Genomic DNA, 20233 nt, shown 5'->3' with positions numbered 1-20233 from the left:
ATCACACCCAAGGTACTGACAGTGACACAGGTGACCCGGCCTCCTCCCACCCTCCCCCCCCCCCCCCGCCCCCAGTCTTGCTTGTACATGTATGCGGGAGTGCGCACACGTGGGTGAGGATTTAGCCCTACACGATGTTACCAGGGTGCAGGCCTCTGTATCCGCAGTCAAGAGGCAGAATGGGTCCGTTACCCCAGGGTCCCACATGCTGCCCTTTCACGATCATGGCCACCCAACGTCCCATCGCTTGCGTCCGGCAACCACTCCTCTGTTCTCCGTGTATAGTTCTGTCATTTCAAGAATGTGACAGGAACGGAATCTCACAGCATGTGACCTTTGGAACTGGTTTTTTTTCACTTGGCCCAAGTCCCGTGAGATTCATCCAAGAGGAAGTGCACTTTGATGATAAAAACCCACACAAATGAACGGTCAACGTGTCCGCGTGGGACTAGGGGACCCGAGCAGCCCCTGGGTCGTTATGGGTCGCTATGGAGCAGCCCCTGGGCTCCAGCTCCTATGCAGGAGGCAGCTGTGGGCCAACGCCGTGTCGGTCGTGAGCTCAGCCCTAGCACCCTTCTTCTGCACAGTGCCCCCGACCTCCTCGGGCAGGGTCCCCCCGCCACACCGGAGCTTCCGCGGAGAAGGACAGCGTCCTCCTCATCGCCGTCTTGGTAGCACCTGGCACGGTCTCAGAGGAGACACAAAAACTGTCTGCTGGAGAGAGATACACTGGAGGTTACCAAAGACCTTAAATCCTTGAAGCCCTTCGGGGAGCAGGTGTGTCCTATTCATCTTGGCAAATCCTCCCTCTTCGTGCTTGGCCCACGCCAGTGCTTCAGCCCAGGGGCCCGCACACGCTGTGCCCTCCACGAACGACTGGCATGTGGGCAGGAGGGCAGAGACGGCCTGGGAGCCCTGGGGGACAGACGGTCCCCAGAGGAACACCCTCCCTGCTCCCTCCTGGGGCGTCACGGCCAGCCCGCCAATCCCGCACACAGGGCAAAGGACCCAAACACCGCTGGTGTTCGCCTTGTACGAATTTTCCTCGCTTTAGAAACAGCTCTGTAACAGCTCTGTTTTCTGAGCTTCATTCGGCCATGACCTGTGCTACAGAGAAGTTCTAGCTGTGACGGGGCACCGATGATTAACGTGGGTGCTTCTAACACAGGCCATCTGGAAAGCCAGAAAGGAGACATCTTGAGTTTATCCTAAACCAACGTGAATGAGTTATAGGGCAGCGCGAGAGGGTTCGGCTCGCTGTAGGATTCTGTTCTGGCCACATGCCAAGACAGCCTCTGCCCCCTGCACCTGCCGCGTGAGGGTCAGGGCGCCCCTCCCCACGGCCTCGCACTCACTGTGCTGAGTTGTGACAGCCTCGTGAAGGGGCTGCCTCCCGCACGAGAATCCCTGATGCCTGGGAGCATGGCTACCTCTCCACCCCCTCTGTCCCCGGTGCTCCATACGGTGTCAGAGATGGAGACTCGATACATGGAAGTGGAGGAAAGGAAGGAAGAGAAAGACGGGAGGAAGGGAGGAGCGGGGGAAGGGAAGATTTTATGTTGGGGTTCGGACATTTGAGAGGGGCTCGCTCTCAGTTCGGTACAGGTAGAACTCCGCGATTGTGGTACTGTTATCAGCCAAGAGACGTTACGTGTGATTTGTGATTCTGATGACAGTTACGGTATTGGAGTTCTGGATGATCTGCGTGTGCAAACCAGAGACCGCTCTCTACTGCACCCACCCTCCCCAACCCGTGTGTGAGCGCAGCGGGAGCCGGCGTGCCAGGACGCCGGCGCTCAATGGAGCAGGGCAAGCGCGTGAACGGTGGTGACAGGAGAAAGCGTCAGTCTGCTGGTCGGGACCGGAAGATGGGCGCAATATGTCTCACCGCGTCTGAGACGTCGCAGTCGTGGGTAAGAGGCATCGCTGTCTTATTTACGACCAAGAGAGGAGAAAACGCTTCCGTGGATTGTGAGACACATCCTGCTTTCTGAGACACTACTTGTGGAAAACGTGTGCCACGTGACCAGCTGCTGGTAAACAACCAGCGTCCCCCGTGCTGTGACAGAGTTGCACCACCAACTAACAACGCCGCCGTTTTAGTGCTTCTGTGACCAGCACTGCCTTTTACTGCTCACGGTAGGAAGCGGTACGATCTCCTACCTTGTCTACGTTTTACAGATGTGGAAACTGAGACCAACAGAGGCAGCGGGCCTCGTTCGAGCCAGTGGGTGGGGCTGGGAGAGTGTGAGCCCAGGCCTGTCCCCACAGCCCGCCCTGTTACGTGCGGTGCCCGGCTGACCCACCGGGATGCCCGCACGCACGCTCTGGAGCAGGTGGTGACCTCGGGGAGGGGTCTCGAAGGACACGCAGACTCACCACCAGGTGAGGTGGGGCCTGGGGCAGAAAGGCATTCATCCCAAGCACAGGCAGGCACAGATGCTCAGAGTCTGAGGGCACAGAGCGCTGGGTCGGCCTCCCGGAGACGCAGACAGGGAGACGAGGTTCACGGCCACGGTCTACCTGGGAGGTGACGGAAACGCCACCGGGAGAGGCAGGGCAGCTGAAATGAGCACGTGACCAAGTCAGCTCATCTACTGGGAAAAGCCAAGATGGAGCACGACCTCCAAATGATATCCCCATCACAACAGAGAGGGAGCTCCACTGTCCACCCGGCGGTCCGTCAGATCTGTGTTCCAACCTGCCACGTGGTGAATGCCTGGGCTCCGCGTGGTACGTGCCTGGCCCTGTGCAGTGGGCGCCTGGACTCGGGGGGCAGGGAAGGCCACAGGAAGGAATGGCGGCGCTGGCGGTCAAGGCAGGGAGGGCGAGGGGACATGCCGGCAGACGGAGGCGTCTGCCTCACCACATGGGGTGTGAGTGGCAGGGCGACGGGGGAGGCTATGGAGGAGGCTGTGGAAGGGAACGTGGACCCAGGAGGCCGGCGTTCTTGGTCACGCAGAGTCACCAGGACCTCCGGCAGGTACGACACTGCCCGCGGCCAGACCCCCGCGATCCCCTTTAAACCTCAGAGATCGAGCGACACGCCAGCGAGGCTGACAGGCGGAGTAAAGAGCGGTCGCTGGTCTGTCTTGTCTCGTCAGTGCGCGATCAAAGTGACCGAAAGCGAGTGCGCTCCCGCCTTCTTCCAGCTGCCTGTGCAGGGACACCTCCCTGCCCGGCCCCATGGGGCCTGGGGACCCTCCCTCCGTGATCTCTCAAGCCGCTCCGGGTTGACAGAGGCACTCTTCAGGGCTTTTCCAGGGTGATTCAACCACAAAATCCTACCTGTCACAGCAAATTCTTGTGAATAAAAGGGGATGTAAATCCACATTTACATTCGCAGACTGTGTACCTTTAAAAGCCAGGACATGCAGAGAGACGGGAACTCTAGAGAATACAGAGCAATCTGCTTCGGAATTCAGCTGTAAATGCAAAACCAAAGTTCACGTGATAGACTTGAATATTTTTAAAAGGAATTATGATGGAAACAAACATTCTGGTTTCGAGGAAGATAAATTTCTTCTCCTGTTTAAATTACCTTAAAATGTTTTAACACAATCTAGGGCGGTCTCCTGGAGACTTCCATGCCACAAATTTTAATTTTGGTTCGCTCTGTGCTGTCTGCTCATACGGCTACGCACAGACCCTCGTGGGGAGTCCTCGCAGGGAAGGGGGCTGTGGTGTTTCTGCCTCGAAGGCACAGAGAGGGAGCCAGCCAGAGAGCCAGCACGGCCCCCAGCATGGAGTCGGCAGCGGTGTGGGACTCCAGGCCTGCTTTCCCGATACTTTAAAAATCTCTGTGCTCCGCTCAGAGGGGCTGACAGGTTGGCGTGTATTTGACAGAGTCGTTCACAGGCCGCGGAGCCTTTTTGCAATGACTTAAAGGAACGTGATGCACTCTGGGCAAACGGCCTTTTCTGCAGGATTTCTCCGTACTCTGGCCAATTTCATATGAAAATAGGAGCTTTTGTTTTTTCTTAGTTTGTGAAGTGGTAAACGGCAAAATATGTCACGTGAGGAGCCACTACCCTGCCCGGGGCTCTCTGCGGATTTGACCCTTCTCGTTCCTGGCTCTGTTCTTCCCGAAGAGGAGAGAGGAGGTGGAGATCCCCCTTCCTGGGGTCGGCCTCCAGGGGACCTCTTACCTGTTGCGGCTACCAGTCCGCTGCACAGGTCACGACGACAGTGACCGCAGCCACTAAGAAGACCAGAAAGTGTTACGGGAACTGAAGAACGTTAAGAAATAAAGGACCTGCCTCACAATTCAGTGTCATCTTCTCGCAATCCGAAAATAAAGCGAGGCCTCCCTCTGCCGCCACACCAGGCACGCCTCCTGGGCACCGATGCTGGCCAGCGTGCACCGCGGCCCCCGTGTGCCTCATTTTAACTTCTCGCTCTCCTTGGCTCAGGAATGACACTCGGCGCTCGTTCTAGGGGGAGCGGCTCTGTTCCCACTTTTTAACCTCATGAAAGGTATTATCCAGAAGTTTCTTTTTCTGGGTCAAAAGATCTCTGAAAACTGCTCATAAGAGCCCGGTGAGAGTAACAGAGGAGCTCAGTGGCGCAGGGGTCGGCCCAAGATCTACGCCACAAGGACCTCACGCCCCCATCCCCCATGCTTTATGATCGGAAGTATCCAGAATACCACTTCTAATAGGTACTCAGAATATCAGCGCTTTGGATTTAAGGGGTTTATGTTCTCAGAAAAGGAAGAGCAGGGTGACTTTGGAAGCTCATCTAACTGCGCCCTCGTCTCCTGAGCGAGAAAGCAAGCCGGTGAAACGCGGGTGTCGCTGTGCCGTTTCCCAGCACGTGCCCGTGTGGGACTGCCACCTGAGGCTGCGGGTGACGCTAGGCGGCTGAGCATTACCTATGATAGAAAGAAAGGCTTTCGCCGTGGCTGGTTCGAAAGTGCTTCCCGTCAGTGTCGCCTCGCAGACGTACGCCCCGGTGTCCGCGGACGTCGGGTTGCTGATGGTGAGACGTCTCCCAAAGCCGTGGAGCCCACTGGTGACCCTCACCCCGTTTCTCTTCCAGTTCACGCTCAGCAACTCAACAGGCCTGGGAGAGCATTAGTGACGATAATTGTGAGTCACGCAGACGGCAGTAACAATAATTTGAGGCATTCAGCACAAGCCTGACAAAGCTAATTCTACCAGGAACCATGGCGGGCCGAACAGTGGACGTTTAAAAATCAATCCAGACACAACTGTGCTCCCTTGCGGCACGCGTCAACAATACACTGCGCTCAAGGGCTACTGAGCAAGGAGAGCTAATTGCAGCAGCCGTGGACCATGAGTGCTAACGACTCCACGTGCTCGGGAAAAGAATGTTTAAAATAAATACTACTAGGGGACACGGCTACGCGGGAGGCATGATCACGGGAACTCGATTCTGGAGCCACCACGAGCCAGGCCGAGAGCACCTCGGACTGCGGAGGAGAGGAGGGATTAACTCTTTCCAGTGCCCCCGTGGGATTTCACTCCTGGCTCGCCCTCGTCTGGAGTCTCCGAGGAGGAGGATCTCCACAGTCCCCCACGGCTAAACCGAAAAGCGGTGCTTTCCGGCACGAACATCACCGTCAACGTAAGTACTGCGGCACCAGGCTTGGGAATTTGGCTCCCTGTCGTCCCGGCCCGCTGTGCTCATGGCCCCGCTGGACACACAAGGCCACCGTTGCTAGAGGGGCAGAGCACGCGTGTGGTGCGTCCTTCCACTCCAGATAAACCTCACGGCAGTTATACGGGCTCTGTAGGCCCAGGGGGCGACCGGCAGCATACCTGGCGTTGGCCACGCATTCCAAGGTGATCTCGCTGGACCCGGCCACCACACTTCTGTTGCCTGGGGGGATCACAATGACGGGAGCCACGGTTTCGGGGGCGCCAGCATCTCCTGTGGCAGAGAAAGCAGAAGACCATGGGACCCTCCTAAGTAGGGAGGATGTGGAGACCGGAACAGAACGAACAGGGGGGTCTTGTCGAGCCACGGAGACGGGACGCCCGGGCGTCAGGACCCTACCCCAACCTCCCCCCGCCCTCCCCGTGAGAAGCCCTTGGGCGAGGACACTGTCACTGGCCTTTATCCGACCGTGGGAGCCTGGTGTGAAACCCACGGCCGGTAAGGGTACGTTCTGGCAAGAAATCGCGGGAACCAGAGCGTCACAACGCCGCCTGGCCGTCACGTGGCTAAGGACTGTGAAGTGAGGAACGTTTTCCGAACTGCTTGCTGACTTTATTTTTTTATTGACTTTAGACTTTGCTTATTGAGTTACCTAGTCCCCCCACTACTTTCAAATCTGCTCAGTTCCACAAATATTCCGCGCGTCGGGCACTCTGCTGGGCACGTGTGGTGTTCGAAAGCGGCCGGCTCTTGTACTTGGGCCCAAAGGGGACTCCCCGGAGCAAACACATTCAATCAACAAAGGGTTCTGTTCTGCCCGTGTACTTTCAATCCCTTTTTCTTCTCGGAGAAGTAAATATCCTGAATCCACCTCTGTTTTGCGAGTATCAAACTATAAATAATTTAGCTCCTACTTCTGGTGACAAGGGAGAAAAAAAACCAGCACACGTTTTTGCCACTTTTCTCTAAAATCCATGTAGTATCGAAATCAAACTACCCACAGTACACTTTACCGCTGTTTATTTGGGGGAAATGATGACGGATCAAACATTTCTGGAACAGGAATTTCCATAAAGGGTGGAGACGGCAGAGACTGGAAATAAAAATAAAGTTCTGCGAATGTGTAATGTTTCATCTAGCGCTTGGCGCTGGAGAGCCCGGTGAGCGTGGGGGGCTCTGGCAGGGACCAGTCCTTGGCCGCCCAACCGCAGCGGGCTGGCGCCACCGAGAGAACGGTAGGGAAACCGAGGACTGGCTTTGTATCACCACTAATTCTCCACAGCTCTGCGTCCTGGTTTCATTGCTTAAGCGGTATGTGAGTTTTGAATGAAAGGTTCGTGTCAATTAAAAACAAAACTTGATGCAGGCAGGGCCAACGAATTAATTTTTTAACCAAACACCGATGACATTGATGGAGGCCGGCTTGCCAGTGTCCCGGGGCCTCCTGGAAGGCTGAAGCGGCCTTCTCCTTTCCCGGCCTCTTTGCCTCCCAAGTGAGCCCTGCAGGGCCTCTCTCACAGCCTCCTTCTGAGGCTCTCCGCTCCTAACTGCAGACAGACCGTTGGGCTGGTTACCAGATTCCTGACGACACGCCGGAGTACAGACACTTTCGTGATGGGGCAAAGGACAGGAGCCGACTGCCAATCAGATTAACAACCTGCCTGTCATCTGTGAAAGTTGCTGATGAGGAGAAATGACCTGAGAAGCTAATATTTGCAAATAGTTATGTGAAGTGAAGAAGGGCAGCAGTGAATGCTGAAAGGTCACCGAGCAAGGTGCTAATTTGGCATTAATCACCGCTCCGCCACGGCGGCAGAAGAGGAAACCCGTGCTCAGCACTTGTCACCGCCCGGGGAGGACGGGCCCCAGGCCGGGCGGCCTCGGCTGCACGCTGACCCCGGGAGATCGTGCATGGGACAGAGAAGCACCAAGGCCGAGCTCACAGCTCCCCGGGGGTGGGTGGGACAGAGCAGTGCCACTCTGTCACGGGTCGCGGCCACACCGAAACATGGAGCAGCCCCTAAGTGTGCTTCGAGTGGGGCGGTGACCATTTCCACAAAACCCCTTCGCACACGCCGACGCACCTGTCTCGGGAGGCCCTCACCCTGCGGGGTTGGCGGCACAAGTCCGGCGACTGCTTGCATTTGATTCGGGGCACAGGACACTGGCTGAAGAAGTGGGTGTGAGAGCTGCAGGCTGAAATGCGGTCGTTCCTAAACGGAGCATCCGTGACAGACGGACGAGGCCGCCGGCGAGGTGTCCTTGCCTTACGGGAACCACCACCCGCAAGATCACAGCACGGTCTTCTGGCTGTAACGCTATGCATTTGCTGTTGAAGCTGCCATCACCACTTTTCGGGAAAATTTTACTGAAGTGCCCAGAATCCAGATCTCGCAATGACAGCAGGGACGGTGCTCATGACAGAACACGATGCTAGAGCACTCTCTTCTTTTAAACAAACGTCTTTAAATTTCAATCGAATCTGACTGGGCACGTGGATTAACAAGGCGCAGAAACGCCCCTGCCCCCGTGTGACCATCTGGTGTGGCAGGTTGGAACTGTCTGAAGACACCCTGAATCCCAGAGAGCAGAGGTCTCTCCCCTGAGCCATGTGTCCCATGTGTCCTCTGTGGAGGGGAACCTCACCCTGTGTTCATGCCTGTCCTGTTTGGCTGCTGAGAATTCTGCATACAGCAGCGGGGTACGAAGTAGATTGTTCCAGAGACAAACTATTAACTCCTCCCTCTGTCTCCAGCTCTGTGTCACAATTAGCCCCTCCGTGGTCCAGCGCCAGGTGTCCCCAGGCCGACACCTCGTCCCCTGTGGCCACCGTCCTAACATCTGACAGCTGCTCTCGGGAGCTGGCTTCATCTCCCGCCTGCGAATCATTCTGTCTCTTTTCTTCTGTCATTGCGCACCTCGGTCTCTTAGTCTTTTGCTGCTTTTTAGAAGGTTTTTGCCTCTTTTTTAAGTGACAGGAGTATTAGAGGTGCTTTATCTGCCATTTTTAGCCTGTCACGCAGACTTATCTGCCAATTTTTTCCCCACATTCAATTTTTAGAAAAAAAGATGCAAAGAAGAATATCCAGCATTTTAAAAAGAAGAAAGCGACCTCTTTATTTCTGCTATTCCATAGTATCTGAGATATAAAAGCACCCGAAATCCCTAATGATTGGTTATTTTGTCATAAATATTCCATAATAATGAGTCACTGCTGCCTCCACTGGGAATATTACCCTCTCCTTCAATGCTCTACATGAACACGGGATTTTTAAATGCCATATGCTGATGTATTAAGAATTACTTCCGAGAAGAATGAAAACAAGGGAAGAGGGAAGGTAACCGTGCTTCCCCACGTTCCCAGGTAGCCACCGTCACATCACTAAATGACTTATAAACGTCTCCCCATTTGATCTAATGAGACCAGAAAATACCTACTACTGCCCCCCGTTTACAGACGAGGAAACTGAGGCCCAAAGTCACAGGAGTTCAAATGGCAGAGGAAGGATTTTTTTTTTTTTTTTTTTATTTTTTTTATTTTTTTTTTTTATTTTTTTTTTTTTTATTTTTATTTTTTTTTAAATTTTTTTTTTAACGTTTATTTATTTTTGAGACAGAAAGAGACAGAGCATGAACGGGGGAGGAGCAGAGAGAGAGGGAGACACAGAATCGGAAGCAGGCTCCAGGCTCTGGGCCATCAGCCCAGACCCCGACGCGGGGCCCGAACTCACGGACCGTGAGATCGTGACCTGAGCTGAAGTCGGACGCTCAACCGACTGAGCCACCCAGGCGCCCCGAGGAAGGATTTAAATAAAGGAAAGGCTCCACCCCGAATCTATCATCTTCCTTTCACGTAACGCCGTTTACTCCTGATAAAAAATCTGGTTGTGCTAAGTTAACCAGAAATTACATAACTAGAACACGCCTTCCCCCAAGCATTTCCTTAATGGAGACTTTACTGTGGTGTTTTCAACTGAACATCTCCCAGGCTGGTTTTAGGTGGTTGAGGTGAAGGTGTTGACTCAGAAGAGGCTTTCTGCAGAGGTCAGCAGAGGTCAGCAACGGACGGGCACCGTACAGCCCCAGAGGCAGCCGCTTTGGACGGAGGCCTCTTTGTGGTCACGGGAATACAACGGTGCCTGAGCACCGAAACAGCACCTCATCCCAGCCGGTCTCCCCACGGAACCCCTGAGTCACTACAGAGCTGACTAGGGGAAATGGTCCAGGCTGTGTTTAATTAAAAAAGTGCATTTAGGGGCGCCTGGGTGGCTCAGTCGGTTAAGCTTCTGACTTCAGCTCAGGTCATGATCTCGTGGTTTGAGAGTTTGAGCCCCGCATCGGGCTCTCTGCTGTCAGTGTGGAGGCCGCTTCGTATCCTCTGCCCCCCTCTCTCTCTGCCCCTCCCCTGCTCTCTCTCGCTCTCAGAATTAAATAAACATTAAAAAAGCATTAAAAGTACACTTCAAGAACATCAAATGTCTCAAACAACAAGAAGGTTCACCTGAACTACTGACCCGTAGAAAGGCAGCGAATGAAGCGGGGTAAGGGACAAACACTCTGCTGTGCCACTTTAGGGGGGAGGGAAAGTCCCAGGAGAGAGACGCGGGGTTAGGGGACCCAGCAGCGTGGTGGTGGGGCGCGGGGAGGAAAACTGGCCTACAGACACCTGGGTGCAGGGTGGTGCAGGTACCCACTGCCCCGGGAGGCGGGGGGGGGGGGTTGTTGGAGGAGCTACTGGGGGCACAGGCTGGAGCCCCGAGGGAAAGGGGAGACGTGCGGGGTGAGGGGTCAGATCGGAGAAGCCCGTGGGCAATATTCTAAAGGAGGATGGGAACCTCTGCCCACTCCTCAAATAAAACTTAAACGACAACTACCGTGGGATCCTGCAATCCCACTTCTGGGTATAGACCCAAAGGAAACGACAGTGCTATCTCAAAGAGGTGTCTGGGCCCCCACGCTCACAACAGCCAAGACACGGACACAAATTACGTGCCCATCTGTAGATAGATTAAGACAATGTGGTATATTTACGGAATATAATTCAGCCATTAAAGAAAGAAGGAAATCCTGCCGTTTGCTACAACATAGATGAGCTTTGAGGGCATCGTGCCGAGGTGATAAGGCAGGCAGAGAAAGACAGTATTGTACGATCGCGCTTACACGTGGAATCTGCAAAAGTGGAGCTCCCAGCCACAGGACACATCGGTGGTTGCCAGAGGCAGCGGTGGGGGAAATGTGGAAAGGCGGTCGAAACCGACATATCTACCTATAAGAAAAACAAGATCTCGGATGTAACGTGAAAAACAGAGGTCTCTTGGTATTGCCAGACATCCGCCCTGCGGTAAAAGTGTCCCTAGCTGGGAGCCACTGGTTCTAGGTCACACTCCTAGTCACTGGTACGGGCGGAAAAAAAGAACAATCCTTCATAGTTTTTAAAAAAGACAGAAAAGCCACTACTGTTGTGCCGTGATGGCTGCACAGACTTTCCTTTACTGGGGTCGCCGTTTCTGCCCGGATGGTCATCCCCGGGCCCAGCGCTGCAGCGTGCGGGCGAGTCCAGACGCCGCATCCAGATGGCAGCCCGGGCACACGAGGCCCCCGCGGGCGTGCACCCGGCCCACACACCAGACACCAGGGACGTTCTGCACGATCTGCGCACGCCCACTTCTGGGGCCGCCGGTCTCCCATCCGCCCCCAAACCTCGCTTCCCCCACTTCCTATCTCCCCAAGTTTCTCTGTGAGGACAGCCCATCTTGAGGGCACGCAGTGACCCCACGCTTGCTGCTGACTGCCAGCCCTCGCTTCTGCTGTTCCACCCGGATGCGTGGGCACGGTGATGTAGGTGCCTGCCCGGTCCCTGGAAGCAGACCCCATCAGGCTCCCCTCGCCCCGGCCCCAATCCCAGGTCCTTCTGCTCCAAGCTTCTCTCCCTGCCCCCAACCGTCCCCGCTGAGGCTCCCCTGTGCCCGACAGCTGAGAGGCAGTCCTGATGAGGACAGTTTCGAGCCCAGTCAACCTGGAAATACCACCACGGCTCCCAACTGTTTCGGAACAAGTTACCTAACTTCTCCGAGCCCTACCTTTTTCATTTGTAAAACCGTGAGTACTTCACGAGGCCGTTATAAGCGGGGGCCTGCATGTGTACGAATGTGGGTGTGCATGTGTGTGTATGCCCGTAGGTGTGTGCGCACACGTGGTGCCCGGCTCACAGAGGGCGCTGCACGAACACGGGGGCTCCTTATTAGTCCTGGGAACTGGGAACAAAGCCGTCACCCCCTCCTCTGCCCCAGGGCTCCACCCATCTCTTCCGCCAGCACTGACCTCTCCACGGGTGCCCTGGAGGTGCTCGGGCTGATGTCCCTGCTTCTCACCAAGGAGGCGTGGATGAATGTGCGAGACCTCCTTGAAGCCTCGAGAAGGCTACGGCTCCATTCACATTCGTAGCCCGGAGGCAGAGCCCACGCTAAGGGCTGCGAGCACTCAGACATTTCCCTGCGCCCTCCTTACACAGATATCAACATCTCATTAAAAATGTAGACTTCTTTCCAAAAAGAGTCTGTGCCCTTAAAGAAGTGGAATTTTCCAGGACATCTGAGAAAGCGAATCCTGCATTTTGGTTCTTCTCTGTTAGCACCACGGTCTTGAATTTCCTGATTCACAGGTGATGTTCCTGGCAAATAGGCCTCAGGAAATCTTTGCAGCAGCCGGCTCAAAGGTTGTGGGTCCGCTACCTGCACAGCCCATGTGCCTCCCTGGGCCACGCCACAAAATAATGAGCCACAAATGCTGCCCTCAACCAAAGGGTGCCGAGTCACATCTGCCCTGAGATACGAAACCCGTGCACGACTTCACGTAAACATGTACGAAATGAGCAAACCGAACGTCCTTCCCACACAAGAGCAGACGTTTTCCGGGAGGAGTGCCTGTGTTGGAGGACAAACTGGTGCGATAGCTGTCGCACAGCCCGAGAATAGAAAGACTGTCTGGCTCCTCAACTCCTCATGTGTCTCCAGCAGTGGGGTTTTGATTTTTGTAAAGACAGCTCCCACCAAGGAGCCAGCAGGTAATGGAGTCTACAGGATGGCTCGAAACCTCAGAATCTCCCTGCTCCAAAAAGAGCTCGCCCCCAATTTGGAGGAACAAAAGAGAAAACGGGGTTGAAAACAAAACCGGAGTAAAAGACAACGAAGGCTCCCCGTGCCGAGCGGTATGTTCCCTGGTCTTCTTTCTTCAACGCCAATAACAACAGCAACACGTATGGGTTGTGGTGTGCAGATGACACGGCGGTTACAGAAATGCTTTAACACGCAGGCAGCTGGCTATCCGGACGCAACAACAGGGAACCGCCACCCCCCCCCCCCCCCCCCACTCCCGGCCCGAGCCAGCACGGTCGGTACCCTGGCTCCTTCACCACGTGGCTCTCATCTCACCGCAACATCAGATTTGCGCGTAGGTCTGCCCGCCTTCTGGAATAAGGAGGGACATACGCGTTACTCATCTTTGTACGAACGAAGCGCCTGGGCCATACCAGCCCTTCTGCAGGTACTCATTAAATGAAGAATTACGTCTCGCCCAAATATAACAGGTTGGCTACTGTTAGCAGAGGATTACCGCCATAGGGCAGGAGCAACACTGATTATCTCTTATTTCAGGCGCGCTACGGCCAGGCACGGCGCTGGGGATTCAGTTTTAACTGCACGAGGTCAGTGTCCTCAAGGGGCTGTGGGTTTAGTGGAGGAAGATGTCCCGTTAACAGATCAAGTCCTACCGGGTTGTCTGGGGCTAGGAGAGGTGCAGGGAGGGGGACGGCGGCACACGGTGGGTATGGGCCGGTGAGTTAATTCTGCCAGGGGAATTAGGAAAGCCTGAGTCATGTCCTTGAAAGATGGACAGGCAATCAGCAGATAGAGGAGGGAAGAAAGGCATTTCAGGAAGAGAAGACAAAGAAGGCAGAAGGCAGTCCAGACTGTTTGGAAAGGTACGAGTTGCTCTGGAGGGTGAGCGGGTCTGGGTGTGGCAGGGACGGACCCGGAGGTGAAGGCCGTGGCCCTGTTTGGTGCTGGGGACTTGATCCAGTGAGGAACGGAGTCACTGAAGGACCCAGAGGAGGGGTTGAGACGAGTAAGGGATGGTGGGAGGCCAAAGGGAGGAGGGAGAGAGAACAGAGGGGCCTTGGGCGGCTGGTTTATGTGAAGTGCTCCCAGTTGCTGGCCTGAGTGGTTCGGATGGACGGCACGGCGACTCAAGGGTCAAAACACGGAAGAGAGAGCAGGACTGGGGGTGATGACGTTGGCATGTTAGGGTGGAAGAGGAGGAGGGGCCGTACTTCCCTCAGGTGCCTGTGGGGCGTGTAGGGGGGCAGGTGCAGAGGGCATCGGCCGCTCGGCTCACAGACGGTGACCGAAATTCTGATGAGAAGACGTCTCTGTGAGAGTAGGAAGGGCAGAGAGCAGGCCCGGGACAAAAGCCTGTGGAGGGCGGGCACAGAGGTCCACAAGGGACAGCAAGGGGTCCGAGAGGGGAAGAAAGAGGGGATTTTACCACACGAAGGAAATTAGAGCTCAGGCTATGGGTTCTTCCAAGTGGACAGGAATTCCCACGTGTAAAATCAAGGCTACTTCTCAGTTTTTGAAGACGGATCTTTGTACGTTGGGGGACAGCTGCTAAGGAATGCAGGGCTACATACGGGCGAGAACCCTGCCCTCGGCCGACCAGGGCTTCACTGTAAGCACAACACAGCACAACACCGTGGAGCTGGAGGGGCTCTTTTGTTCAGTTCTGCAGCTCGGTTTCTGCAAACAGGCTGGCGCGGGCCATCCCCAACCTGCTTTCTGACAGAAAAAAAGCGTAATTTAATTAGTCAATCTTTCGTGATTCTTGACCTTCTCCCATGCATAGCAAGGGATGTTGGTGCTCCTCTGGGGGATGGGTGGAAAGCACTCCAATATATTCCACTTAAAGAAAATCAGGTGGCTTCTCAGTTTATCAATTGCTTTTGCAACCCCTTGGCGTTTGTCATCTTTCTCCGCATTATCAAAATCGCTCGGCAAAGGGATTAAGTGCCTGCCTGCAAGAGCGTCTCAACAGGTGTGTCTGACCTCTGGCCACCACGGGGAGCCAGCCTCTCAACAGCACGAATCCTGCCATGCTGAACCCCCGGGGTACATATTTTTAAGAGACTGACAGACCCCCAAGTCTCTCTCTACGATTTATGTGCATTTGCAAGAACTCCTAGAAATCAAGATTATTATTTGTTTCATTAAAATGTGCTACAGTGAAAGGTATGTCAGCGGCAGGCAGACCGGGTCATTCCCGAGGACGTCTTGAGGTGATTTTCTCGCGGCAGAACTTGGGCCACTGTGACAAGTGAAATAAACAGCACGCCATGTCTCCTGACAGAAAAAAAATTCACCGAGCAGAAGGTTCCTCCCACCTCTTACCTACCCCTAAGTTCGTGTTTTCATTTGTAGTCACCTCCTGAATTTAATTTCTGGGTTACTAATCTGTTGTGTGTGGAGGTGCCTAAGGAAACTTTCCTTTCCTTTCCTTTTCGACGCTGCGTCCCCGGTCCCGTCAGCCGGAGCCCGGTCAGGGGCCGCGTGGGCGTCGAGGTGGTGCAGTGAGACGGAGGCGGGCGTGCGGGGCTGGGGGCGAGCACTGGGGCAAACCCGATCGCAAACGCTCTCGCGGTTCCCTTGCGAGGACAGGGTGCCAGCTGACCCAATTCCTGTTTACTGTCCAGCGGCAGGAGGGAGAGAAAATGGGAGGAAATACAGCAGTCTCTCCCATTTACAATTTTATCTTTGTGCGTACTTCCGTTTTTATCTCAATACGCTTCTGGGCCCGTCTATTGACAAGAGACGATAAATAAAATAATATGACAGTTTGACAAACAATCTAGCAGTTTCTTTTCTTCTCGTTTATGATATATTTGAAAACACGCACATTCGGAAATGCACGGACCGTACCACGGTGCGTATTTTCATCAGCTTTTTACTGGGTGGAGGAAAATGAAGGTGACAGAGACTATGGCACAGCGGGCCTATTTCTCTATTTATTTGGGGACGCACACAAGTGGGTAAACACAAGGCAGGATTTAGGAACTGCGTGACTGGGGACTGGAGTGATCCAGATAGCGCCAGATCTTTTTATTTAAACACATGTGAGCATAATCTCCCAGGTAATGACAGAAGAGCCATCACCGACAGAAAAGCTGGACTACAGGCGGTTTGGGCGGGCCGGGGTGGGGGGGGTGGTTAAGATGAGGGAGTTTTCATGAGTTGACGTCACTTTTCTGAATGGCATTCTCAAATTATTGAGACTGCGATGAGGAACAATAACAGATCACTTTTAGTTTTAATTAAGAAATTCCCTTGAATAAATTTGCCAAACATGCAAATCTGGGCATGAGCCCAAGCCCACCAGGGTAACTGATGCCCATCTGAGGCCATTAAGCCAGGACAACGGGAGAAGGCAGGACCTCTTGGCAGGGGACTCTGAAGGCCTGATCCTCCTTCAACCCCAAGCTTGAAGAGCTCTCTGGAAAAGAGTTCTCCTCCAAGTTCAAATGAGAGACACAAAATATTTAGCGGTTGGTACATTTAGTAAACTGTAAGGGAGGGATAAGAACCACATTTGATTTTTCTTAATGGCCATCAAGCCATCATTGTGAAGACACAAACTACAGTGACTAGTGACCCCTGCCTCTGCAAGCCAGGGGGGCTCCGCAACAGGGCCCACACTCCGCCCTGCTCTGCTTTTCCCCTGACTTTTTTAAAAAAAAAAAAAACATTTTAATGTTTTATTTATTTTTGAGAGAGAGAAACAGAGCACGAGCAGGGGAGGGGCAGAGAGAGAGGGAGACACAGAACCCGAAACAGGCTCTAGGCTCTGAGCTGTCGGCACAGAGCCCGACGCGGGGCTTGAACTCACGAACTGTGAGATTGTGACCTGAGCCGAAGCCAGACGCTCAACCGACTGAGCCACCCAGGCGCCACCCCCCCCCCCCCCCCCCCCCCCCCCCCCCCGCCGACTCTTAACACCATCTGATGTGCCGCTTGCTGGGCTTGTTAGTTTTGTTTATGTCTGTGTCTCTGCACGAGTCCACAAGACCAGGAGCATGGGCGTTTGCATTTGCTCTGTTCTGGCTCCACTCCCAGGCCTCGGACAGTGCCTGATGCTTCATCAGGTGCTCAGCCAGTGCCTCTTGAGTTAACACAGAGTGAAGGCGTTGGGACAAGTCTGTCCTTCCTGTGTCTATGGGGGAACTCCGGATGTCACAGAACGAGGAGTAACCACCTTCAGATCATGAGAGCGCTCTCACTGAGAACCATCCTGTTCTGGAGCCCCTGGCCACTCCCCAGAGAGCGTCCTTGACATGCCAGCCGAGACCAGGTCCCAGGTGACCACGGTCGCCTCTGTCATAGTGTCTCCTCCACGGCTCGATATTCCTGAGCTTCAATCGCACCGGACTACGCGGCACTCTGATGCATCCTGGCTGTCCCCCTTGGACCCGAATGCCCCCACTTGTGACAACTTTCTCTATCCCTACCCCCTGCCCCCCTCCGCACTGCTTCCTCCTGAATCCCACCCACGCATCCAGGCCTGGGAATACTTCCTCCATGAAAGTTTCCAAGGCCCTCGGTTACGATGATCTGCCCTCTTTGTACATGTGGTGGATGTTTTAAAAAATTATTATTGTGGTTACATCTACAGAACATGAAAGTTACCAGTTTTAAGTGCATTAATTCATGTTGTTTTGTAACCACCCCCACCGTCCATCCATGGAACTTTCTCACCTTCGCAAATGGAAACTCTGTCCCCATTAAACACTACCCCTGCTCCCAACGGCCCCAGCCCCTGGCACCCATCTACTCTTTATCTCCAGTTTTACTCTAGGTATCTCATATAAATGGAACCATACGGTTTTTACCCCTTTTGTGACTGGTTTATGTTACCTCGCACAGTATCTTCAAGGCTCACACATGCTGTAACGTTTGTCAAAATGTCCTTCCTGTTTGAGGCTGGATAATATTCTGCTGTCTGCAGGGACCACATTTTGTTTATCCAGATGATGAGCGAGTTGATCATCTTTCCATGTGCCTCGTGGCCGTCTGTATGTCATGTGTGGAAAATGTCTATTCAAGTCCTTTGCTCGGTTTCTTAGATCAGGTTGCTTTTGCGTGTACTTGGTTCCTTGTTGAGTTGTAGGAGTTCTTTATATATTCTGGATATTAATCCCTTATCAGACATATGATTTGCAAACACTTTTTCCCCATTTCATGGGTTGCCTTTTTACTCTGTTGGCGGTGTGCTGTGATGCAGAAATGTTTCATTTCGATGGAGTCCAATTTGTCTATTTTCCTTTTGTTGCGTGTGCTTCTGGTGTCATAGCCAAGAAGTCATCGCCAAATCCAATGTCGTGAAGCTTTCCCCCTGTGTTTTCTTCCAAGGGTTTTACAGTGTTAGGTCTTTGATCGTTTTAAATTCGAATATGCTGTACATGGGGTAAGGCGTGTGGTACGCTTTCTACATCTGTTAAAATGACTGGAAGCGGGTGCTGCCCATGTCCTGCCCGTAGCCTCTGTCACTCACCCCTCATGTGTGAACCCAGGGCTTCCTGCCAGTGCCTGGGCCCGGGGGGGGGGTCCCACCTGAGGTCGTTCTCTGGTCAGGGCAGTGGTTGGTCGTTCATGCTGGTCTCAGCCTGTCAATAACCAGGGTAACGACAGGGCCGGCTGTTGTGGTCCTCATGACAACTGGAAGACACCTTCTAGTGTCTTCTAGTGTCCATCGGGAAACTTTGAAAAAATGAAGGCTTAATCTTCACAGGCTTGGGAATTACACAGCATACCTGGGGTCACACGGGGCGGCCTCAGGTACGGAGGGAGAGAGAGAGAGCACGGCCGGGGGTTCTGCTTTTATTGGGGTTGACAGTGGGGGCCTGGGTTTTGCAGACTCACTCCTTATTGGTGAATTTAAGACATAAAAGCAGGAATTTAAAGTGGCCCAGGTGGTCAGTTATCAAGATCAACTCGGAGCTCTGAAATAAAGGAGCCTCCATGTGGGAGGCAGCGGGCTCTTTATCCAGCTCCGCAAGGTGGGCCTGTGTTTATTCCAAGATAGCCATCTCTGAACTGGTGCCTGGGCATCACAGCTTAAGTCAGCCACTTGCATTACAAAAGGGAAAAACAATAACCTGTCAGGGCTTTCCACTACACTGGCCTACAAGGGCGAGGCGGATAGACAGGCCAGGATGCCAGCAAATTAATGTCCCTGGAAGCTGTTCCCCACCACTAAAACATAAGTGGCATGAAAGTGGCTTTTCATCAGCCTCCCGAGGACTCCCGGGTACTGAGGACAGGTGCTCCCAGAGGCGATGGGCTCCCTGATATCCCCGTAGTGGCATCTTTCTCCCCACCCCGTCTCCTTCACACACCCCTCTACCTGTACCTCCCGGGGCCACATCGAAGTAAATGAGTGCACTCGTTCCCGGGCTCACACATCGTTTCCGGGGGAACAGGACGATGGGAACCTATCTCCTTCGGACAAGGGCATTCACGTGAGCAGATGTGCCCTGTCCACTGCAAACTCCTTGAAGGCACGTGATGCTCAGAAACCCCCTTATGCTCACAGCCTCCGGCAAACAGTAAGTGCCTACTAGACGGTGGCCAAATTGAAGGAACCTAACTTCACATTTTCCACATAGATGTCAATATCTGTTCCCAAAATATCAACATCTCTTCCCTGGATGAGTTTCACAGACACGTGTCTGGAGCGTAGCACAGCTCGGCTCCTGGGGTGTGTCTGTGACTATGTGCCAGGCTCAAATCCTGCTGAAAATCAGATGTTCTTTACAAAGCATGCGGTTCACAAACAGAATCTGTAACTAGAAAAGTGTCTCTAATAGATAAAACCAAGAACAGAGAAATTCAATCCTGAGTCCCTGGAGAAAACAGAAAATTAACTTAACAAATGCTTTGAGCACATGAGAGAAGGAAGAAAGAAAAAAGGAGATAAGAGAGAAAGGGGTCGCAGTCTGTTCAGTAGAATATATCTTGAAAATCACAACTGCGCCCTCCTCCTTAAAATACAATAAGGATCTTTAAAAAACCAGCCTAAATTGAAGGTATTTTCCCTTGCTACGGATACTACTGTTCAACTCATAGGCTAGAAATTATGGCAATTGACGCTCCAGGTAAACTCATAGTCCGGTTATCAAGAAGCCAGCTCCGGAAGCCATGCCGCTGGTGAGCGCTCCTGGGGCTGTTACGTTTTGAGGACTTTGCTGGATCGGAACAACACAAAATAGAAAGCTTCATATACTACGTCCTTGCCCAGCCGTGTGAAAACATGCAGAGCTGAGGGCCAACATTGGGAGAAACGGGTTTCTCGAGGCTTTGCCGCTTCCTTACCAGAAGGGACACCTCTGGGGCAACAGACGACCCTCTTTTGATCTTTCCCTATAAGGCTGATATCTTAATTAAAACCAGAGCTTCTCAAATTAGAAATCCAAAGCCAAGTAAAATCTCTCGTTTACATATTTAGTTGTTTCACAAAACTAAAATTCTGAAAGGTGGTTATACACAGGACAAAGATTTTATCAACCATG

The 20233-nt window shown here is 53.3% G+C and overlaps 1 protein-coding gene across 1 annotated transcript in view; it reads right to left on the bottom strand.

The window, feature by feature from the left end:
- The window catches only part of SDK1 (sidekick cell adhesion molecule 1), a 531480-nt gene that overhangs the window by 227604 nt on the left and 283643 nt on the right, over positions 1–20233 (bottom strand). The window contains exons 6-7 of the mRNA XM_042922245.1: positions 5784–5895; positions 4874–5064 (exon numbers count right to left, since the gene is read on the bottom strand). Coding sequence (XP_042778179.1) covers positions 4874–5064; positions 5784–5895 — 303 coding nt within the window. The remainder of the gene's footprint in view (positions 1–4873; positions 5065–5783; positions 5896–20233) is intronic.

The sequence above is a fragment of the Panthera leo genome, chromosome E3, assembly GCF_018350215.1.
Source record: "Panthera leo isolate Ple1 chromosome E3, P.leo_Ple1_pat1.1, whole genome shotgun sequence".
NCBI classification, from domain to species: Eukaryota; Metazoa; Chordata; class Mammalia; order Carnivora; family Felidae; genus Panthera; species Panthera leo.
The sequence above is the reverse complement of the archived record's forward strand: the minus strand, read 5'-3'. Positions and strand labels throughout refer to the sequence as shown.